Source organism: Ascaphus truei, chromosome 1 (genome assembly GCF_040206685.1).
Source record: "Ascaphus truei isolate aAscTru1 chromosome 1, aAscTru1.hap1, whole genome shotgun sequence".
Classification (NCBI taxonomy): Eukaryota; Metazoa; Chordata; class Amphibia; order Anura; family Ascaphidae; genus Ascaphus; species Ascaphus truei.
In genome coordinates, this window is record NC_134483.1 from 94160803 (window position 1) to 94177576 (window position 16774).

The window sequence follows — 16774 nt, forward strand, 5'->3', positions numbered from 1 at the left end:
CGCCCAGTAGCACTCTTTTTGACATAAATATATTATATATATATATATATTCATGATGTGGTGGGTGTGGGAGTTTGAGCTAGCTGCGAATATGTGTTAAATACATTCTAAACTGATATTGATAATTTTTCCTTCATAATGCTAAGGGCATTTCTGTTTTTTTTGCCAGTTTTAATTGCACATATTCCACATTTAAAAAGGACGCGTGTTCCGATCACGTTCATTACAAGTGAATTTTTTTTGCCTTTTGTCAGTGAAATTGTGTATATTATTGTATAGTCTCTGTGTTTCTGTGGTTAATATTATGCATACACGGGAATCCTGATCTTACTTTGCCCTTTTCCTGTACATTGTATGTATGTATGTCTTTATTTATATAGCGCCATTAATGTACATAGCGCTTCACATTACATCACATTAGTAATACACGTGATGATCAAATAACAAATAATACAAATAACAGATCATGGGAATAAGTGCTTCAGTCATAAAAGTAACATTTCGCAAGGGGAGTCCCTAATACGAGGAGCTTACAATCTAATTGGTGGGGAGAACATACAGAGACAGTAGGAGGGCATTCAGGTAAGTGCGTCTGCAGGGGGCAAAGCTTTATGTATCGTGTATAGTATTAGCCACGGTGCTACTCTTGTTTCTTTAAGCAAGTGTGTCTTAAGGTGGGTCTTAAAGGTGGCTAGAGAGGGTGCTAGTCGGGTACTGAGGGGAAGGGCATTCCAGAGGTGAGGGGCAGTCAATGAAAAAGGTTTAAGGCGGGAGAGGGCTTTAGATACAAAGGGGGTAGAAAGAAGACATCCTTGAGAAGAACGCAAGAGTCTGGATGGTGCATAACGAGAAATTAGGGCTGAGATCTAAGGAGGGGCAGAAGAGTGTAAAGCTTTAAAAGTGAGGAGAAGAATGGAGTGTGAGATGCGGGATTTGATCGGAAGCCAGGAGAGGGGTTTCAGGAGGGGAGATGCTGAGACAGATCTAGGAAAGAGTAGAGTGATTCTGGCAGCAGCGTTTAGGATAGATTGTAGGGGAGACAGGTAAGAGGCAGGACAGCAGGAGGTTACAGTAATCGAGACGAGAGAGAATGAGGGCCTGAGTCAAAGTTTTAGCAGTCGAATAACAGAGGAAAAGGCGTATCTTTGTTATATTGCGGAGGAATAAGCAACAGGTTTTAGATACGTTTGGAATGCGACTATAAACACAAAGTGCCAGCTTAGATCAGCGTGTGGATAAAGATTGGATCCAAGACACCGGAAATTAAAAAAGGTCTCCACGGAGGTCAGAATTTAGGGTGGATGTCAGACAAGTGCTCAAATGTCTCTCCATTGGAAATGTTCTGATTTTTGAGTGAACTCTATATCAGTTACTATGTGTGTCTCTCTCTCCCAGCCTCTGCGCACGAGGTTGTGGCGGCGCCGGCCGCCTCTGCGCATGCGTGTCCACCAGTCCAATGACGTCACTTCCGTTACATACTGCCTTCTCCATGAAGGAGATTTGTGCAAGGTGCCAGCAAAGAAGTTTCACTTCAAAAATAGTAAGTACGCTGTTCTATATACCTTGAATAGCTATTGTAGACTGGAAGGCAGAATTTCCCATTGAAATCAATGCCATGGCAGCTTCTTTGCTGCCATCACTATTGTCTGCAAAAATAAGAAAATAGTTCTATTGTAAATAAAAAGAATTATATATATATATATATTTGTGCAATAATGTTGTACGGTGTATACTGAGAACAATGCAATTGTTTATTTGTAATAATTTATTAGCTGTGATCTACAAATTTAAAAAAAGAGAATATATAATGCGAGAGGCATGGAAATGACGCCGAGCATGCTCAACCACAAGCAGTAATTCAGTTACTGGGGCAGTTTTACTGCACAATATTAAGCACCACTTTCACACAAAACGAGAACACAAATCCAAATATTTGTGGAATTCAGTAGGCAGTAGTCCAAATCCCACAATCTACAAGTTACAAGAGAGAAGGTACCTTGCATTAAAAAAAAGTTTTGGAGGTGAAGTATGCAAAGTCAAACAACATCAAACCTTAACATTTATTTCTGCTTTCTTCAATCTGCTTGAGATACTTTACTCCTCATTCAGGAGGAAATGTCAAAGGCTTGAAATCGAATTCTTTTTTTAAACCCTCTAAACCCTGAGGGGTCATAAAAGTTATGCACATCTCACATCACAATGGTGATGGCATAAATCTTTAAAACTGGGGCTCCGTAACATACATTATATTATACTCTCAGGAAGTACTGTACACAAGTGGTTTCTGATTGGTCTATGTTTTAATGACCTTACAAAGCCCTGTACTGCTCATGGCAAACCTGTCACATATCTCATGTGCTTTACACACATCCTTAACAAGCTCACACAACAAACGCACACAGTAACCCTTAATACACAAAAAGCAACATTCAGGTAACATTTTTAAATATTGGACCCAGGACCGTAGAAACGTACCACTTATCAGCTTTATATTTGCTGAATAATTCCATTAGGCAAATCGCATATGGTTATAGTCTCCAATATTACATGGTTTCTACCACACAAATCCTCTCCTCAAAATAACCCACATACAAAGATCACGACTAGTGGTCGAAGCTTCTAAAACAAACAGTAGCAGTTCTATGCTAGAGTTAAAATGATCTAGGTTTATTTAACTTAGGTTCAAACGTATTTGGACTGCATGTTAGAAAGGTCTAAGCAAGATTTATGCAATAAAAATTGGAAGGGAGATAGAAGTCCATTTTTCTGCAGAGTGTGAAATTGCATATGTATTCATATTTACATATTAAAAAAAGAAAATAGATCAGCGCCAGAGAGTGATCTAAAAGATCTTAGTGATAATAATAAGTGAATGGAAATAGTTCACATTCCTTAAGGAACATAGAGTGAAGGATCACCAGTCAATTTGATTCCTCTTATTGTGACCAACAGAGATAGAAACCAGAAGGCTCCAGCAGCTATCAGAAGGATAAACCCACGTCCAAAGAAAGTACTATACATACACATCACATGGTCATATGTTAAAGCAGCAGTTCAAGCAATATCCCATGTGTGTTTTTTTAAATAAATCAGTTCTGTACTGTGAGAAAATACTTGTAGCATTTAAATTATTTTTTTTTTTAAAGAATAGAATGTTTTAAAGACATTTTTTAATGTTTCTAATGTTAGAAGCATTTCCAAAGTGACAGCCCCTTACCCTTCTGATAGACTCTGGCTCTTGAGCCCCGCCCTCTCTCTAGCAGTGAACCAATTGTATCTAGCAACTGCCCAGTCAATCATATTCTAGGGAACACAAAAATCACCAGGCGCTCCTGGGGGTGTTCCAGGTAAAACACAATATCAGGCAATTAAAAACCAGCAATAATAAAATAACAGCAATAATAAAAAAGGAAAAATATATAACCAGTGATAAATTGCAGCTCAACCTTCAATGGATCTTCCTTGTTGATCCTTTACTAGTTGTGGTGTCTTCCATTAGTCTCTTGGACTTCTTTTATGTTGCTCTAATTGCAGTTCTATGTTAATCATCATTTTATCACACAGTGTTGCACTATCATTTGTGTTATGCTCTTTCCCCATATGTTCCCACTGGTGCACTGCGCTCCCTAACTTCTTGACACCACAATCATATTCTAGGAACTTCATTGCCCACAATACTGTGCAAGAACTGAATTAAATAACCCTGAGCAAGCAATCTATTACAGTGGATTACAGGAGAACGGATCGATCTGCAGCTTAGCTAATCACGTCAGTGTGCAGATTGTATTGATGCACATATTAAACGGGGGGAAAAAAATATATATAATTTTTAAAACGCCAGCTTGAACTGCAGCTTTAATATACTATAGTTTGCACGCTCTCTTTTCTCTTTCATATTTATATGTGTACAAATGTAGCAAGACTTAACCTCTTCGATGCTGCGACTGCAGTAGTCGAAGCACTGAAGGACTAACGCTGCAGGGGGCCCATCGATTGTGGCAGACACGGTCGCCAGCGCCGCTGACTTCCGCTTGTGCGTCCACAGCGCTAGTGACAGCAAGTCTTGCTACATCTGTGTAGAGTGCCACCTGTGAATATAGCGCTTCACAGCAGTAATAAACAACAATATAACAAGGGTGTAATACACAATGCTTAATGGTAAGGAGTGCCTCAAAAGACATTTATGGAGGGATGAGATTAAGTGGTAATGTAGGGAGAAGTTACAGAGCCAGTAGGAAGGTAAATGTGTTTGCATGTATAGTGAGCTTCTGAAATGGTTCATTAAAGAGGTGAGTTTTGAGACTGGCTTTGAAGGTGAGGAGAGAAGGTGCTTTGTGGATATTGAGGGAAAGACATTCAAGAGAATTAGGTCAGAAAGTAAAAAAAGGTTTCATGCGGGACAGCACTTTAGATACAAAAAGGGGTAGAATGAACACAAACTTGAGTGATTCTTATAGCAGCATTTAGTATATATTGTTAAGGGAGAAAGGTGAGACGCACGAAGGACAGACCGTAGGTTACATTAACCCATGCCCTCATTCTCTCCTATATTGACTAGAGTTTCAGCAGTAAATCAAAGGAAAAGCGTTCCGTAGCAATGTAACGGAGGAAAAAATGGCAGGTTTTAGCGACCGTATAATTGGAGAGGAGCATGTGAGGGAGGAGTCATATGTGACACCTACGCAGCATGCTCGAGTTTCTGGGTGTATGATAGTGCTACTGACAGCAATTGGAAAGGGGGCAATAGGGCCACACTTCAGAGGGGCTATAGGGAGCTCAGTCTTCTACAAGTCTGCGGAAAGCCATATCTAGGACGATACTGTGGGCAGACATTTAAAGACTTTGATCTGTGCAGCAGCTGTAAGGTCTGGGATTGAAAAGTAAATGAGTGCATCGTGTGCATAGGGGGGATATTTGAAATAAAAAGATGTGAAATGGTCACCTGTGACGATGCTTGTATAGAGAAGAGAGAAAAAGCCCCAGGACAGACCCCCGAGGACTCAGACCGACAGTGGAAGAGAATGTGTTCTTAAAAGTACAATGGAATCCAGGATAGAGTTTTGTGATGAATACCAAGAGCATGGAGAATGTGACGGAGAAGAGGGTGTTACAGTATCCAAAGCAGCAGAGAGGTCGAGTAATACAAGAAGGGTCAAATGACCTTGGTCTTCGGCAGCATGAAGCCCTTTAGCTACTTAGGTAAGGCCTGCTTCAGATTAAGGAGTGAGCAGTGCAGAACCAGATTAGAGAGAGTCTGGGAGTGCACAGGAGATACAAATATGGATCAAGCAATAGAACAAGGCGTTTAAGGAGTTTGTGGTCAAAAGGCAGAAGAAAGACCGAGCAATATTAAGAGGCATGTAGGGTCCACAGTGTTCTTGTTGACAAAATGTAGCACTATTAAATGCATGAAGGATGAAAATGTGGATGAGTGCAAGGATTAGAGTGGAAGCAAATGGTTTGAGGAGATGGGGAGGGATGGGGGTCAGAAGGGCAAATTGTAGAGGTTGAGGAAAATTAGACACTTCCTCCTCTGCCACAGGGGAGAAAGAGTCAAGGGGGGGGGGAGAAGGAGAGTTAGGAAGAGTTGTAGAATGAGAGGATGTTACAGAGGGGAAAACATGGCAAATGGCACTCACCTTAGCCTTAAAATACTTATCAAAGGTTTACGGTGTAGTGGAACAAGAAAGGTAGCACTACAAATGGAGGTACAGGGGAGAGTGAAGGATAATGAGGAGCCATGGGTTAGACTTATGAATGTTGATAAATGAGGAACTTGTAATGGAGAAAGTCAGCAAGAATATTAGATTTCCTTCAGAGGTGTCCAGATTAGAGCACAGCATGAGTGTATGTATGCATGTACGCTAGTTTAGGCAGAGCTGAGAGAGGAAATGAGATGAAGTAGATGGTCAGAGAGGAAGGGGGCGGGGAGGAAAATCATAGAGCAGTTTACTAAATTAAAAAAACAAGTCCAGGTAGTGGCCCATCCTTGAGAGTGCTGGCAGCAGTCCATTAGTGTATGCCAAAGGAAGCTTTTGTGGAGAGAAAGCAGTAAACCCAGGGAAGAGAGGGGTCATCAACATGGTAATCCCCAAAGAGAAGAAAAAGGGAGACAGAGAAGCAAAAGGAGACTATAGTAAGATTGTAAATGCAAATAAAATGGAACTCTGTGTGTGTATAAAAAATTTAAAAAAGAAAGTAGTGGTACTCCATACTCCTAGTATCATTACACTTCAACCACTTTTCACAACAGAAACCTTTTGCAGCAAAATTAATTTTCAGCACCCTTCAAAGCAAAACATATATGATAAATAATTCTAACAGAAACACAAGCAAGCCACACATTCACATAAAAAGTTACCTATTATTACAACCAACATTGTCAAGACAGTACAGCCCTGGTGGGCAACTGGCGGCCCCCATACGGGCTTCCTCTGCAGGCCTCAACCGCCTCTCACCCCCCCCCCCCCCGCCACCTGAGCCGTTCCTCCTTTCATCCAATCGCAGATGCATACGGGGGTGGAGCTACAGACAGCAGGGAAAGCATTGACCCATGACGGAGGGGAGGGGATGAAGAGTGTGGGAGAGCGATCAGCACGGTGAGTGAGATGGGACGGGGCGAGATCAGCACAGAGGGGGGAGCGAGCTCAGCAGAGAGAGGGAGTGAGTTCAGCAGGGAGAGAGAGAGAGGAGCAAGCTCAGCACAGAGTTGTTATACAAAACAATTATATGGGATAACAGGAGTTATAGGGAGGGGTTATATGGGGCAATAGATTACATGTGGCCCTTTTAGGGGCTGAAGGCCATACCTGCCCAGGCCGTTAATGTATATCATGTTGCCCATCACTGCTTTACAGTATAATGTTTTACACAACGCACAGAGCTAGTGATTTCACCAATAACACAGAGCCTTCACTGGATTTATAAACCCATTCCATAACTCTGTAGGCTGGTGCCTTAATCCCGTTGCTGCCATTGGGGCCAGCAAGAAATGATGCACTAATGGCGGTGAAGGGCTTAACCACAAGGTTACTTATCTCCTCCTTACCACTTCCCAACTATGAGCTTCAGCACTATTTGTGCTAGAGAAAAGTATTGCAACTATAGTAATTACATATACACATTTGTAAGTGGCTGTTTCATTGTTACCTGTGTCATCTTGACCCGCATGAGATGTTAATGCCTAGGAAAAAGAAATTCAGGGGATATAAATAATGTTTAGAATAAAATGCTGTACTTAACTAGCAGCTCAAACATGAGCAAATACTGTAGTTATAAAGTAGCTAGTACGGTTACATCTTTCAATGGAAATAACTAGTGGCACAATTTGTCCTGTTAAATCTCCCACAGATTAAGTGGTGTGTGTGTGTGCGTGCGTGCGAGCGGTGTGCGTGCGTGCGAGCGGTGTGTGTGTGAGCGAGCGGTGGGTGTGTGAGCGCACGCACGCGTGTGTGTGTTTTACGTTCCAACAAGGGTTACTGGAGCATGTTCCAGAATGAACTACCCTTGACTTGTATGACAGTTAACGTGGGAATCCAGCTCCAATACCCCTTATTGGAGCATAGTGAATCTCCCCCTATGTGCTGGTATTTTAACTATTTTCAAGCATAAAAAAACAATCTTAGTAGAATACTAGATTCTACATTTAAAGCAGGTCATGGGTCCTGATTTGCACTGATACTGTATGCCTATACCTCCATAATCTAGCAGTACAAAAGCATGTTTTGTTTTTATACAACACACACAGTACTTACATTCTGTGACATGTCAGCTGTAGTTGGAGTAGAGGACAGCTTAGGGTCCTCAGGCCCATCTTCAATGATATTCTGCACATCTAAAACCTCCACTGGTATGTCAAGCTGCATTTAATACATCAAACATCAATAAACACACATTCAGTTGGGAAATTTGCTAAAAGCAAGCCGACTTGGTAGGTGCAACAAATACCCATCAGACCGAACATATGTTAATATACAAGTAAACCTAAAAAGAAAAAGAAAAACTGTACTTTTCTAGTCTGGCTTTAACAGTTACAGTGTAAAGATAAAGAGTGGGATAGAAGACAACAATGTCAATTTATTATGCAACTATTTGCTAAACTACAAATTGCAGGCTCAATTTCTACCGTTTTCTGTTACTGGTCAGAATGAAACAAAATACAATGATTGTACTGTATTTCGCTTCAAAAAGCCCTATGCCACGTTCTTCCAACCCAAGCATAAATTGGCCAGTTAACAGTTTACTTAAAATTGTTTACGTGTATTTAAATAACTACACAAATACAATTTGCAAATAGAAAAATTAGTCAAGAAAACAATATTTTATACGGGTCATTTTTCAATAGCGTAATTAAATACTGCATCAAATTCGCTGATACATATGCATTTGCACTACCACATTTAAAAACAGCAATCTCCCTACAAAATTATTATTATTTTTTTTAATCTTGCTTACTCCTGGAGGTCCCTCAGAGCTCATCCGAGGTCCTCAAGCCACTGCAACTTCCCGGTTCTTGAGATATCGGGGTGCTTTGTATCACTTTTGACCCCCTTTCCCCCCCAAAAAAAACTGCAAAATATGGCCACGGGGTCACGTATAGAAAAGTTGTAATTTTTTTGGCCAGTCACTATGCAAATTTCTACTGGCCCCAGGAGCATGCCCTCAACCCGGGCTATTTAGTGTCCACCAGACAAGAAAATGGTTCGGCAATCGGGAACCAGGGCATCCTGGTCGAGGCATCCTGGTTGGATGTCGAGGGAACACAGATCAGCTCTACGGGACTCCCAGGTCCAGGCAAGTTTGCAAAAGGAATAAATCACAAGCAGCGTAGATTGTGGCTTTAAGCAGAAAAACAGCTGTCCAACATAGTACAGAACTCTTAAAGGTCCAGCCCTCCCCTCCCCCCAGGACAAAAGTAAGAAAGACGGATGGATGTTTAGGTTCAATATAGCTGATTGACACTTTAAAAAAACAAACAGTAGACAAATTCTAGATTGATATTCATTAAAGATGGAAAAACCCCTCCTAAGCATGTTTACCCTGGAAAGGGAAAAAACCTTTAGAAAAAAATGATCTAAAATACTTCTAAACTGTGATTTTTTTTTAAACTCAAGGTGTCAATCCGGTACATTTAACATTTAACTATTAAACAAGCCACATGTCCTTAGTTCCCTTTGTCCTAGAATGGGCTGCCCTTTTACCAAACAGCTAATAAAAACGAATTATGGCATTTTACGAAAAACAGTCCTTACTGCTTTTTGCATTTCAGAAATGAAATAGAATTTTAAAGACTTAGGCCGCGTTTATAGTGCCGGCGACGTCACCCGACGCCGTTTGCGAAAGTTAAAAACTTTAGTTTTGAGTGACGTCGCTGGCGACAAGGCCAGTGACGTCACGAAGGGGGAGGGCAGAGAGCAGTAGGCGCTCTGTGATTGGTGTAGAGACAGTCACGTGGCGACTGTCTCTCCCAAAATCAAATTTCACTGGCTTCCAAATTTTTTGACGCTACGTCGCGCTTACTATAAGTGCATACGACGGATTCAATGTATTTGTTTTGTCGCGGCGTACCCAGGCACTCTAAGCACAGCCTAAGGCGACGCTTATAGTGCCGGCGACGGCCGCTGGAAAATCAAAGAGATAAATTCCAGCGATCGCGACCAATCCGTCGCGCTTACTATAAGCGCACGCGACGGCGGCAATGCATTTTGTTTTGCCGCAACGTCGCGTCACGTCGCTGTTGCCGGCACTATAAGCGCAGCCTTAGAAAGCAAATGGTGAACAATAAAACTGCTCAAGTTTGAGCGGTCCAATTTCCCAAGTTTGGACAAAGCATTTTTTTCTTGGATAGAATTGGCATAGCCCACAACTATAAACGAGTAGAAATGTGCAGATGGGTACATTTTAATCTCATCAAGATATATATATATATATATATATATATATATATATATATACACACATTTATATATATATATATATATATACACACATACAGTGGTTGACAAATCACCAAAAAAAATCTACTCGCCACCTAGTACCAAACATGTGCTGCTTGGGCCAATAGGAGCTCGCCACGATGTTAAATCCACTCGCCCGGGGCGAGCAAATGTATAGGTTTGTCGAACACTGTATATATATATATATATATATATATATATATATATATATATATATATATATATATATATATATGTTACAACATCGCCGGAAGAAGAGATCAGTGTATCTCGAAAGCTCGCACAAATAAAAGCATTTCGTTAGCCACAGAACGGTATCATCTATTTATTTTTTGATTATTGAAGCTCAGCTAACACGGTACTGATACCGCTACATATATATATATATATATATATATATATATATATATATATATATATATATAATAAAACAGCCTAAAAATGATTACGCCTATGGACGATACCTCTTCCATGCTCTCTTCAACCTCAGCAAGCACAGGTTTTGGTGACCTCAGGCTGTAGGGAACAAAAACTGGGGCTTGGTTCATTTTGTCAGGGGATAGATTATAATTCTCCTCTTCAAAGTCTAATTCTGCATCATCCTCATCATCCTCCACGTGTCGCTGGGAAGCCCGCAGCTTCACTAGGGTGGTCTTCCCTCTGCTTTTAATGGAGGTGGGTTTTGATTCACTGCTTTTGCAGGCACTGGGTTTGGTACTTCGGAGCGTCCGCTCTTTTTCTGAGTTGTTAGACAAATGTTCAGATGGTTTGGGCTTTACAGGGGGCGTCACTGGCGTGGACTTTTTCAGCTGTCGTCCAAATCTAAGAGTTTGTATTAAAAGAGATGCAAGCATTATACAAGACTATTAAGAACTTTTTATATTAAAAGTGAAAAATAACCCACATTTTATTTGTAGCGCTCAAACAGGGATTGTGGCTTTAAAAATGTTGCTTAAGAATTTTTATTTTTTTTAAGTAATAGAACACATTCAATTAACAAACAAAAGTCTTCAGACTCCACCACCAAGGTTGCTAGCAAGTCAAATCAAGAATGAAGACAAGAAACCAGCCTTGTTATACAGACGTGGTGAATGTGCACCAAGCCATTCTCCTTAGGTCTTTTAAAGCTCACCTGGTTCGTTTTGCTGGACTATCCTCCTGCCCTCCTGTGGTCAAAGATACAGAGTCTAATTCACATGTTGGTGTCTGAACAATGCTAGAGGACCTGCATCTTTTAGGGGACACTTCCTTACTAGAGTCATCAGCAGCTTTCCTTTTGCCGATAGGCGAGGACACAGACACTTCATTGACAGCGTTTTCTCTCTTCTAAAACGGGGATACAAATTTGGACCAGTTAAAATTATACTGTGACAACCAACAACAAACAGTGAAAACCGGGAACAATCCTGTGTGTCAAACGGCAGGCGTCTCGGGTAGGGGGGAAAAGAGTAGGGCCAGCTTCATTAAACGTAATCTTTGCATTTATTATAAGGATTTACTGTAACTTGAGTACGGAGGGGTCAAAATGTTTTTATGCATCGATCTGCAACAAAAAGGGATACACTAAGCTAACTGATTTAAATGAAACGTATTACTCTCTAATCCTTGATTTAAACTGCAGTGATGGAGATGTGAGCAATCCACAGCTGCAAAGTGAAGCTGCAGGTTAGAGGGTTATAAACAGCAGTGGTCATCCTCTCACTGAACTATTGGAGTAAGTGTCATCCTGAAAAGCTAGCAAAAGAAATCATGACTATGGTGCACAAATCATCATTTGTAAATAAAAACACTTTCAGTAACCGTGTGTACAAAATTAAAGTGTAACACTTTCTTTGAAAACACTAAGGTTTAATTAATGTATGTGCTCTGCATCCAAGTGCAGCACACTGTCTGCACTACGTATAAAACTGTACAAATGCAGTGACATCCGACTCAAAGGTGTCACGTTCTGGAGCTTCAGGCCTCAAACAATGAAGGAGCAAAAGCAATCTGGAAAAGAAGCCAGTTCTTACTGTGGGCGAAGGAGGTGGTGGCGTGGAGGTATAATCATGAAGCGTGGGAGAGACTTCCAGGTCACCATGGTCCGTCTTCGTCTGCAGATCAGATTTATCTTTCAATTGGCTCTCCCCCCTGTTAACGGCTTTTATCAGGTTTGGCTTTGGCCGTACAAGTCTTCCTCTTCTGAGCTGAGCCGGTTTTATCGCTGCACTTAAATTACTGTTTTCATTCATACTAGGTTTAAAAAGAAAACGAGAGAAGGGAACGTCATTACCCCTTAATATCTATTTTTCTATTAGACAACTATACACACAGGTTTTTCCTCTTTACAAAACTCCTACCATGGTATAACTTGATCATGACAAGGCAAATTTCATATCAAACTTATGTTTTTGTGCAATAATTATATAATAAAAATAAATTAATTAAAAAACAAAACAAAAAAAAACAGGTTTTTTGGTTCTAGTTGAAAATCAAAAAGGGAGAAATCCATCCCAACTTGTTTTGTTATTCCAACATCTCCATCTGTTCGAGACATCCCTCTCAAGCCATGCAAAGATAAACAAACATATTCATTATCCATTACCTTGCAGATACATCAGCATGCGTATTCTGAACAGATAGTGGTTTAGAGACATCCCCATCTTCTGCTACTCTGCTATAGGCTGGTGATTTCTTGGGAGACGTAGTTGGACAGACTGGTTTACATTCTTCAGTAGACATCCCGTCACTGGCATCTGCATCACTGCGTTTGTCTTCAATAACGGGAACGGTTGAGGAGTCATCCTGCGGCTTCTAGAAATACAGTAGGAACAATATATCATAAATAGAATAATTATTTGTAACATAGTTGCAAACATTTGTTCTACATTTATAACCAGCGTTTTTATACTGGAAAAACTAGCTAATCACTTCAAAGTAAAAAATAACCGTTCTGTTTGCATAAGACTTTACATTTCTATAAATGCCCAGCATGTTTCCCGGTACCTTATCTGTGCGGGTTACAGGAGCTCCTTTTCTTGCCACTGCTCTGACCAAGTTTGGTTTTGGCCTCTGAAGACGCCCTCTTAGTATTGGCGCTTGCGGTGTGGGACTCTGTCTGCTACCCTCATTAAGACTCTGATTTCTGTTGGCATACAGAAATCTAGTTTTCATTTTTAAACAATTCAAAACAGTAGAAGAAAAAAATTATGAACATTTACTCAAAGATAAAATATGTAACATTTCTCTACAGCAATACATATTGTAATCATTGGGTTCAAGAAAGTGGGCAAAGTGTAAAATTAGGACAGAATTCAGCATTTAACAGATTAAAGAAGCAGTGATGATTATATCCAATAACAGACCAAACTATTTTCCCGTTTCGGTTTGTGTGATAATGGGTTTGCTTTCCAAATGTCCCTAACAGTACACTATGGGTCATTTGTACTAAGCCAAGTCTTGTGCCATAAACACCGTACGGCACTGGAGCGCCTTAGAACCCATTGACTTTAGCCAGTCAATGGACTTTAAAGTGTCTTAAAGAGGCAATCCAAACAACACATAAAAACAAAATAAATAACTAAATATATATATATTTTTTTTATATATATATATACATATATACATATATATATATATATATATATATATATATATATATATATATATATATATGCAGCCTTTCATTACCTTTATTGAAAACCAATTACCTTATCTGCTGATCGATTTGTTCTCTCCTAATCGATTAGCAAAGATCCTGCTTCCCAAGGTTTACTAAATGGCTGCCTATCAGTTTCAATCAATCCTTCAGTCAATGTAATTCAGCAGCTACAATGTATTCTTATTTTACGAAGGTAACATTATCTATTGTTACATTTAACAGGTCAAAGTGCTCGGAATATTGGCAGCAAATTATCACAAACAGGAAAGTAATGCAAAGATCTTGCACTGCTGGGGAGGTGGGATAAACCTGCTATAGAAATCTAAGGATGTTCAGTATATTAAAACTTATTAAAAATGGCATTATGAATTAATTTTTTTTTAATTTAGTAAGTACTATCCAATACTACAGAACGGATTTTTTTTTTATAGTAGGATATTGCATTTAAGACAGAAGACTGCTTAGTAAATATGCACCTATATTTTATTTAATACACAAAATGAAAATCCTTTATTAAAGACCCCTGAGATACTTTTTCTGTTTTGCTTTGCTCAATCTATGTTATAGTTAATGCACCTATACATTTATGTATTCTTCTACATACTGCTGCATATATTAGTAGATATGGGAATAAAGTATTTTATTATCTATGCACAAAGTGCAATACCCGCTTAAGTAGATGAAAGAATTTGCAGATTATTGCTGCAAAACAGCTTAATGCTTAATAGCTACATCAATATCAGCAGCACTTCAACACATTTCATTCAATAAAACTGGAAATGAAGATACCTTTAAGTATTAGGAAAGACTATTGTCACAGAACAAGGTGTCAGCAAAGGGGATAATCAATAGTTTGTAGATGATTTGTTGGTACTAGCCAGCTTTCCGAAGGTGGTAATAAGCTATACAATATTGCTCCTTTAACAGAATAAGGATCAAAAGGGAACATGTAAATACAAAGGAAAAAATGGAAGATAGATTTTATGCAATTTGCATAAGACATGAGCGCTAAAGATATATTTACTACCATGTTCTGACGGGTGTTTTTTTACATTTCTTGTTATGAATACGTACTGCTCAGTTGCCTTTGTGTCAGCTTCCTGGTCTTTAGCAGGGCTGGGATGTTTATTTTGTGCATGACTGATGGGAAGCACATCTTTGCTATGTAAGGGAGGCGTTCCCAGCACATCTGTGACCTCTCCCTTGTCCACTCTGTCCAGTTGCTCTTGAGGATCAGGGTAAGCATCCAATTTAGGTTGATCCTAAAATTTAAAAAAATCATTTTTTAAACGATTGAAAAAAAAAAAAAAAAAAAACTGTTGAAAAAAAAAAAAACTGTTGAAACAGATTTCTGTACCATTTATAAGGATTTAAGGTCAACCAAGGCTTAGATGTTGCTACTTTATTCCAGACACAATGTTTACTTGGTGTGTAAGCACCACACACAGCCCATTGGTCCTTGGCATGGCATTTACTTGTAATCACTGCTCACAGTGTAATAATGTGCAGGCACAAGAACGGGCTTTAAATACAATTATACTAAATATGAAATAAACTAATAAGATCACCACCATAATATATAGCTTAGGTTATTACTTTGATTTATTGTGTCTTTCAGGCACTAGTACATGTATATGCATTATGAACTGTATTCTTTGTTTTGTGTCAAATGTCCTGCTTTGTTTAACTAGAAATTTACTAAAATGTATATTTTTACAGCACTTTTTGGATAGTGGCATTACTCCCTTGACAGCAGATATCTTTACCACTTTGTTCCACAAAAAAAAATAATCTTTAAGAACGCACTTTATGATGGATTTACACATTACATAGTTAAAGTTACATGGCAATTCAGGACTGTCAAAATGAAACATACATTTGATACTAGTGCCAGAATATCAAGCTATGCGGACATCTGAGCAAGTGTCTTCATGATATATGTTTTACTGCAATTATTGCATTTGAATTTCAGAATTACTTAAAATAACTTTAGACCAATATCTTGATACAAGTTTTCAACAAGTAGCAATAAGTAGCAATAATCACAATGTACAGTATGGTATTTTTCTTATGTCATACTGTTGACCAGTAGGGGAGTGTAAGATTACGTGACAAAGATAAGCATTTGTTTATTATGTGCTCTATTCCATCACTCACATCTGGCAATCCAGCCTCTTCTTTTGGTGCATCCTTTTTGACTACTACAGGCGTCTCTTTTTTTCCAGCTGCTCTTCCAATGTTGGGCTTGGGTTTCTGGAATCTGGATCGCATTGGCTTCACTGCTGTCTGTGTACTTTGTCCCTCAAAAATGGTGGCTTCTTGAGTCCTAAAAAAAACACAGTCACAATTACAATTCTCAGACCAAGGTATAGCCAACAATGTCCCCAACTATACAGATCCACTATTAGTTGGTCCGCAAATATCGCTAATGTACATATATCTAAACCACTTGTCTCTGTAGGTTTCCCACATACAGAAGTATTTACCTTTGTGGCAGAGACTTGGATACTAATAATTTACTTGGGTCGGTGATGCGCTTATTACGGTTTTGCTTCAGTTCTCGCATGTATTATATTGTTGGTATATTTATGATTCATAGTGGTTCTCAAAGGATTGGACCGATTGAACAAAAATGACTGCAATGTAGAGCATTTCTCACATTTGTAATGGTTACAGTACAGCAACTGAACCAGTTTCACACAACAACTGATCCTTCATTTGCAAATATTGTGGTGCAAAAAGGGTATCAAAGCAACATTTAACAGCAAAGTAAAGATGAAAACGTGTTAACATTCATCTTCTAACCGATTACACATCGGAGACCTTGTTATTGCGGCAACTATCGCGTTGCTGACCATTCAAGTAGTAAAGGAATTCTAATCATTCCTATTGTGACTAGTTAGTGCGGCGGAAGTGTGAAATGAGCTCAAATACTTACAATGCGGGCACTTTTATAGTATTTTCGTGGTTACATTCTGTCAATACGGAGATTGATGCATCATCCTCAAGCTTATTTAATTGGGTTTCCTCTTCTACATGTTTACCAGACAAACACACTGCATTCTCCGAGTTGGAAAAAACATTTTTTACCATACTCTGTGATGATGAAACCGGTTCTTCGTTTTTCGATGTCTGCAGGACATAAGGAAACAGTAAATACACAAAGGATTGCCACAAC

At 39.3% G+C, this 16774-nt stretch overlaps 1 protein-coding gene across 4 annotated transcripts in view; it reads right to left on the reverse strand.

The window, feature by feature from the left end:
* BDP1 (BDP1 general transcription factor IIIB subunit) overlaps nt 1–16774 on the reverse strand; it is a 74613-nt gene that overhangs the window by 13404 nt on the left and 44435 nt on the right. For 3 of the 4 annotated variants that reach the window (XM_075591979.1, XM_075591996.1, XM_075591968.1), the window contains 11 exons: nt 16535–16728; nt 15754–15922; nt 14671–14858; nt 12942–13080; nt 12541–12749; nt 11969–12188; nt 11089–11282; nt 10421–10778; nt 7755–7859; nt 7150–7183; nt 1563–1646 (listed from right to left, as the gene is read on the reverse strand). In XM_075591979.1, the coding sequence (XP_075448094.1) occupies nt 1563–1646; nt 7150–7183; nt 7755–7859; nt 10421–10778; nt 11089–11282; nt 11969–12188; nt 12541–12749; nt 12942–13080; nt 14671–14858; nt 15754–15922; nt 16535–16728 (1894 nt within the window). The remainder of the gene's footprint in view (nt 1–1562; nt 1647–7149; nt 7184–7754; nt 7860–10420; nt 10779–11088; nt 11283–11968; nt 12189–12540; nt 12750–12941; nt 13081–14670; nt 14859–15753; nt 15923–16534; nt 16729–16774) is intronic. The other variant, XM_075591989.1, reaches the window with a different exon arrangement.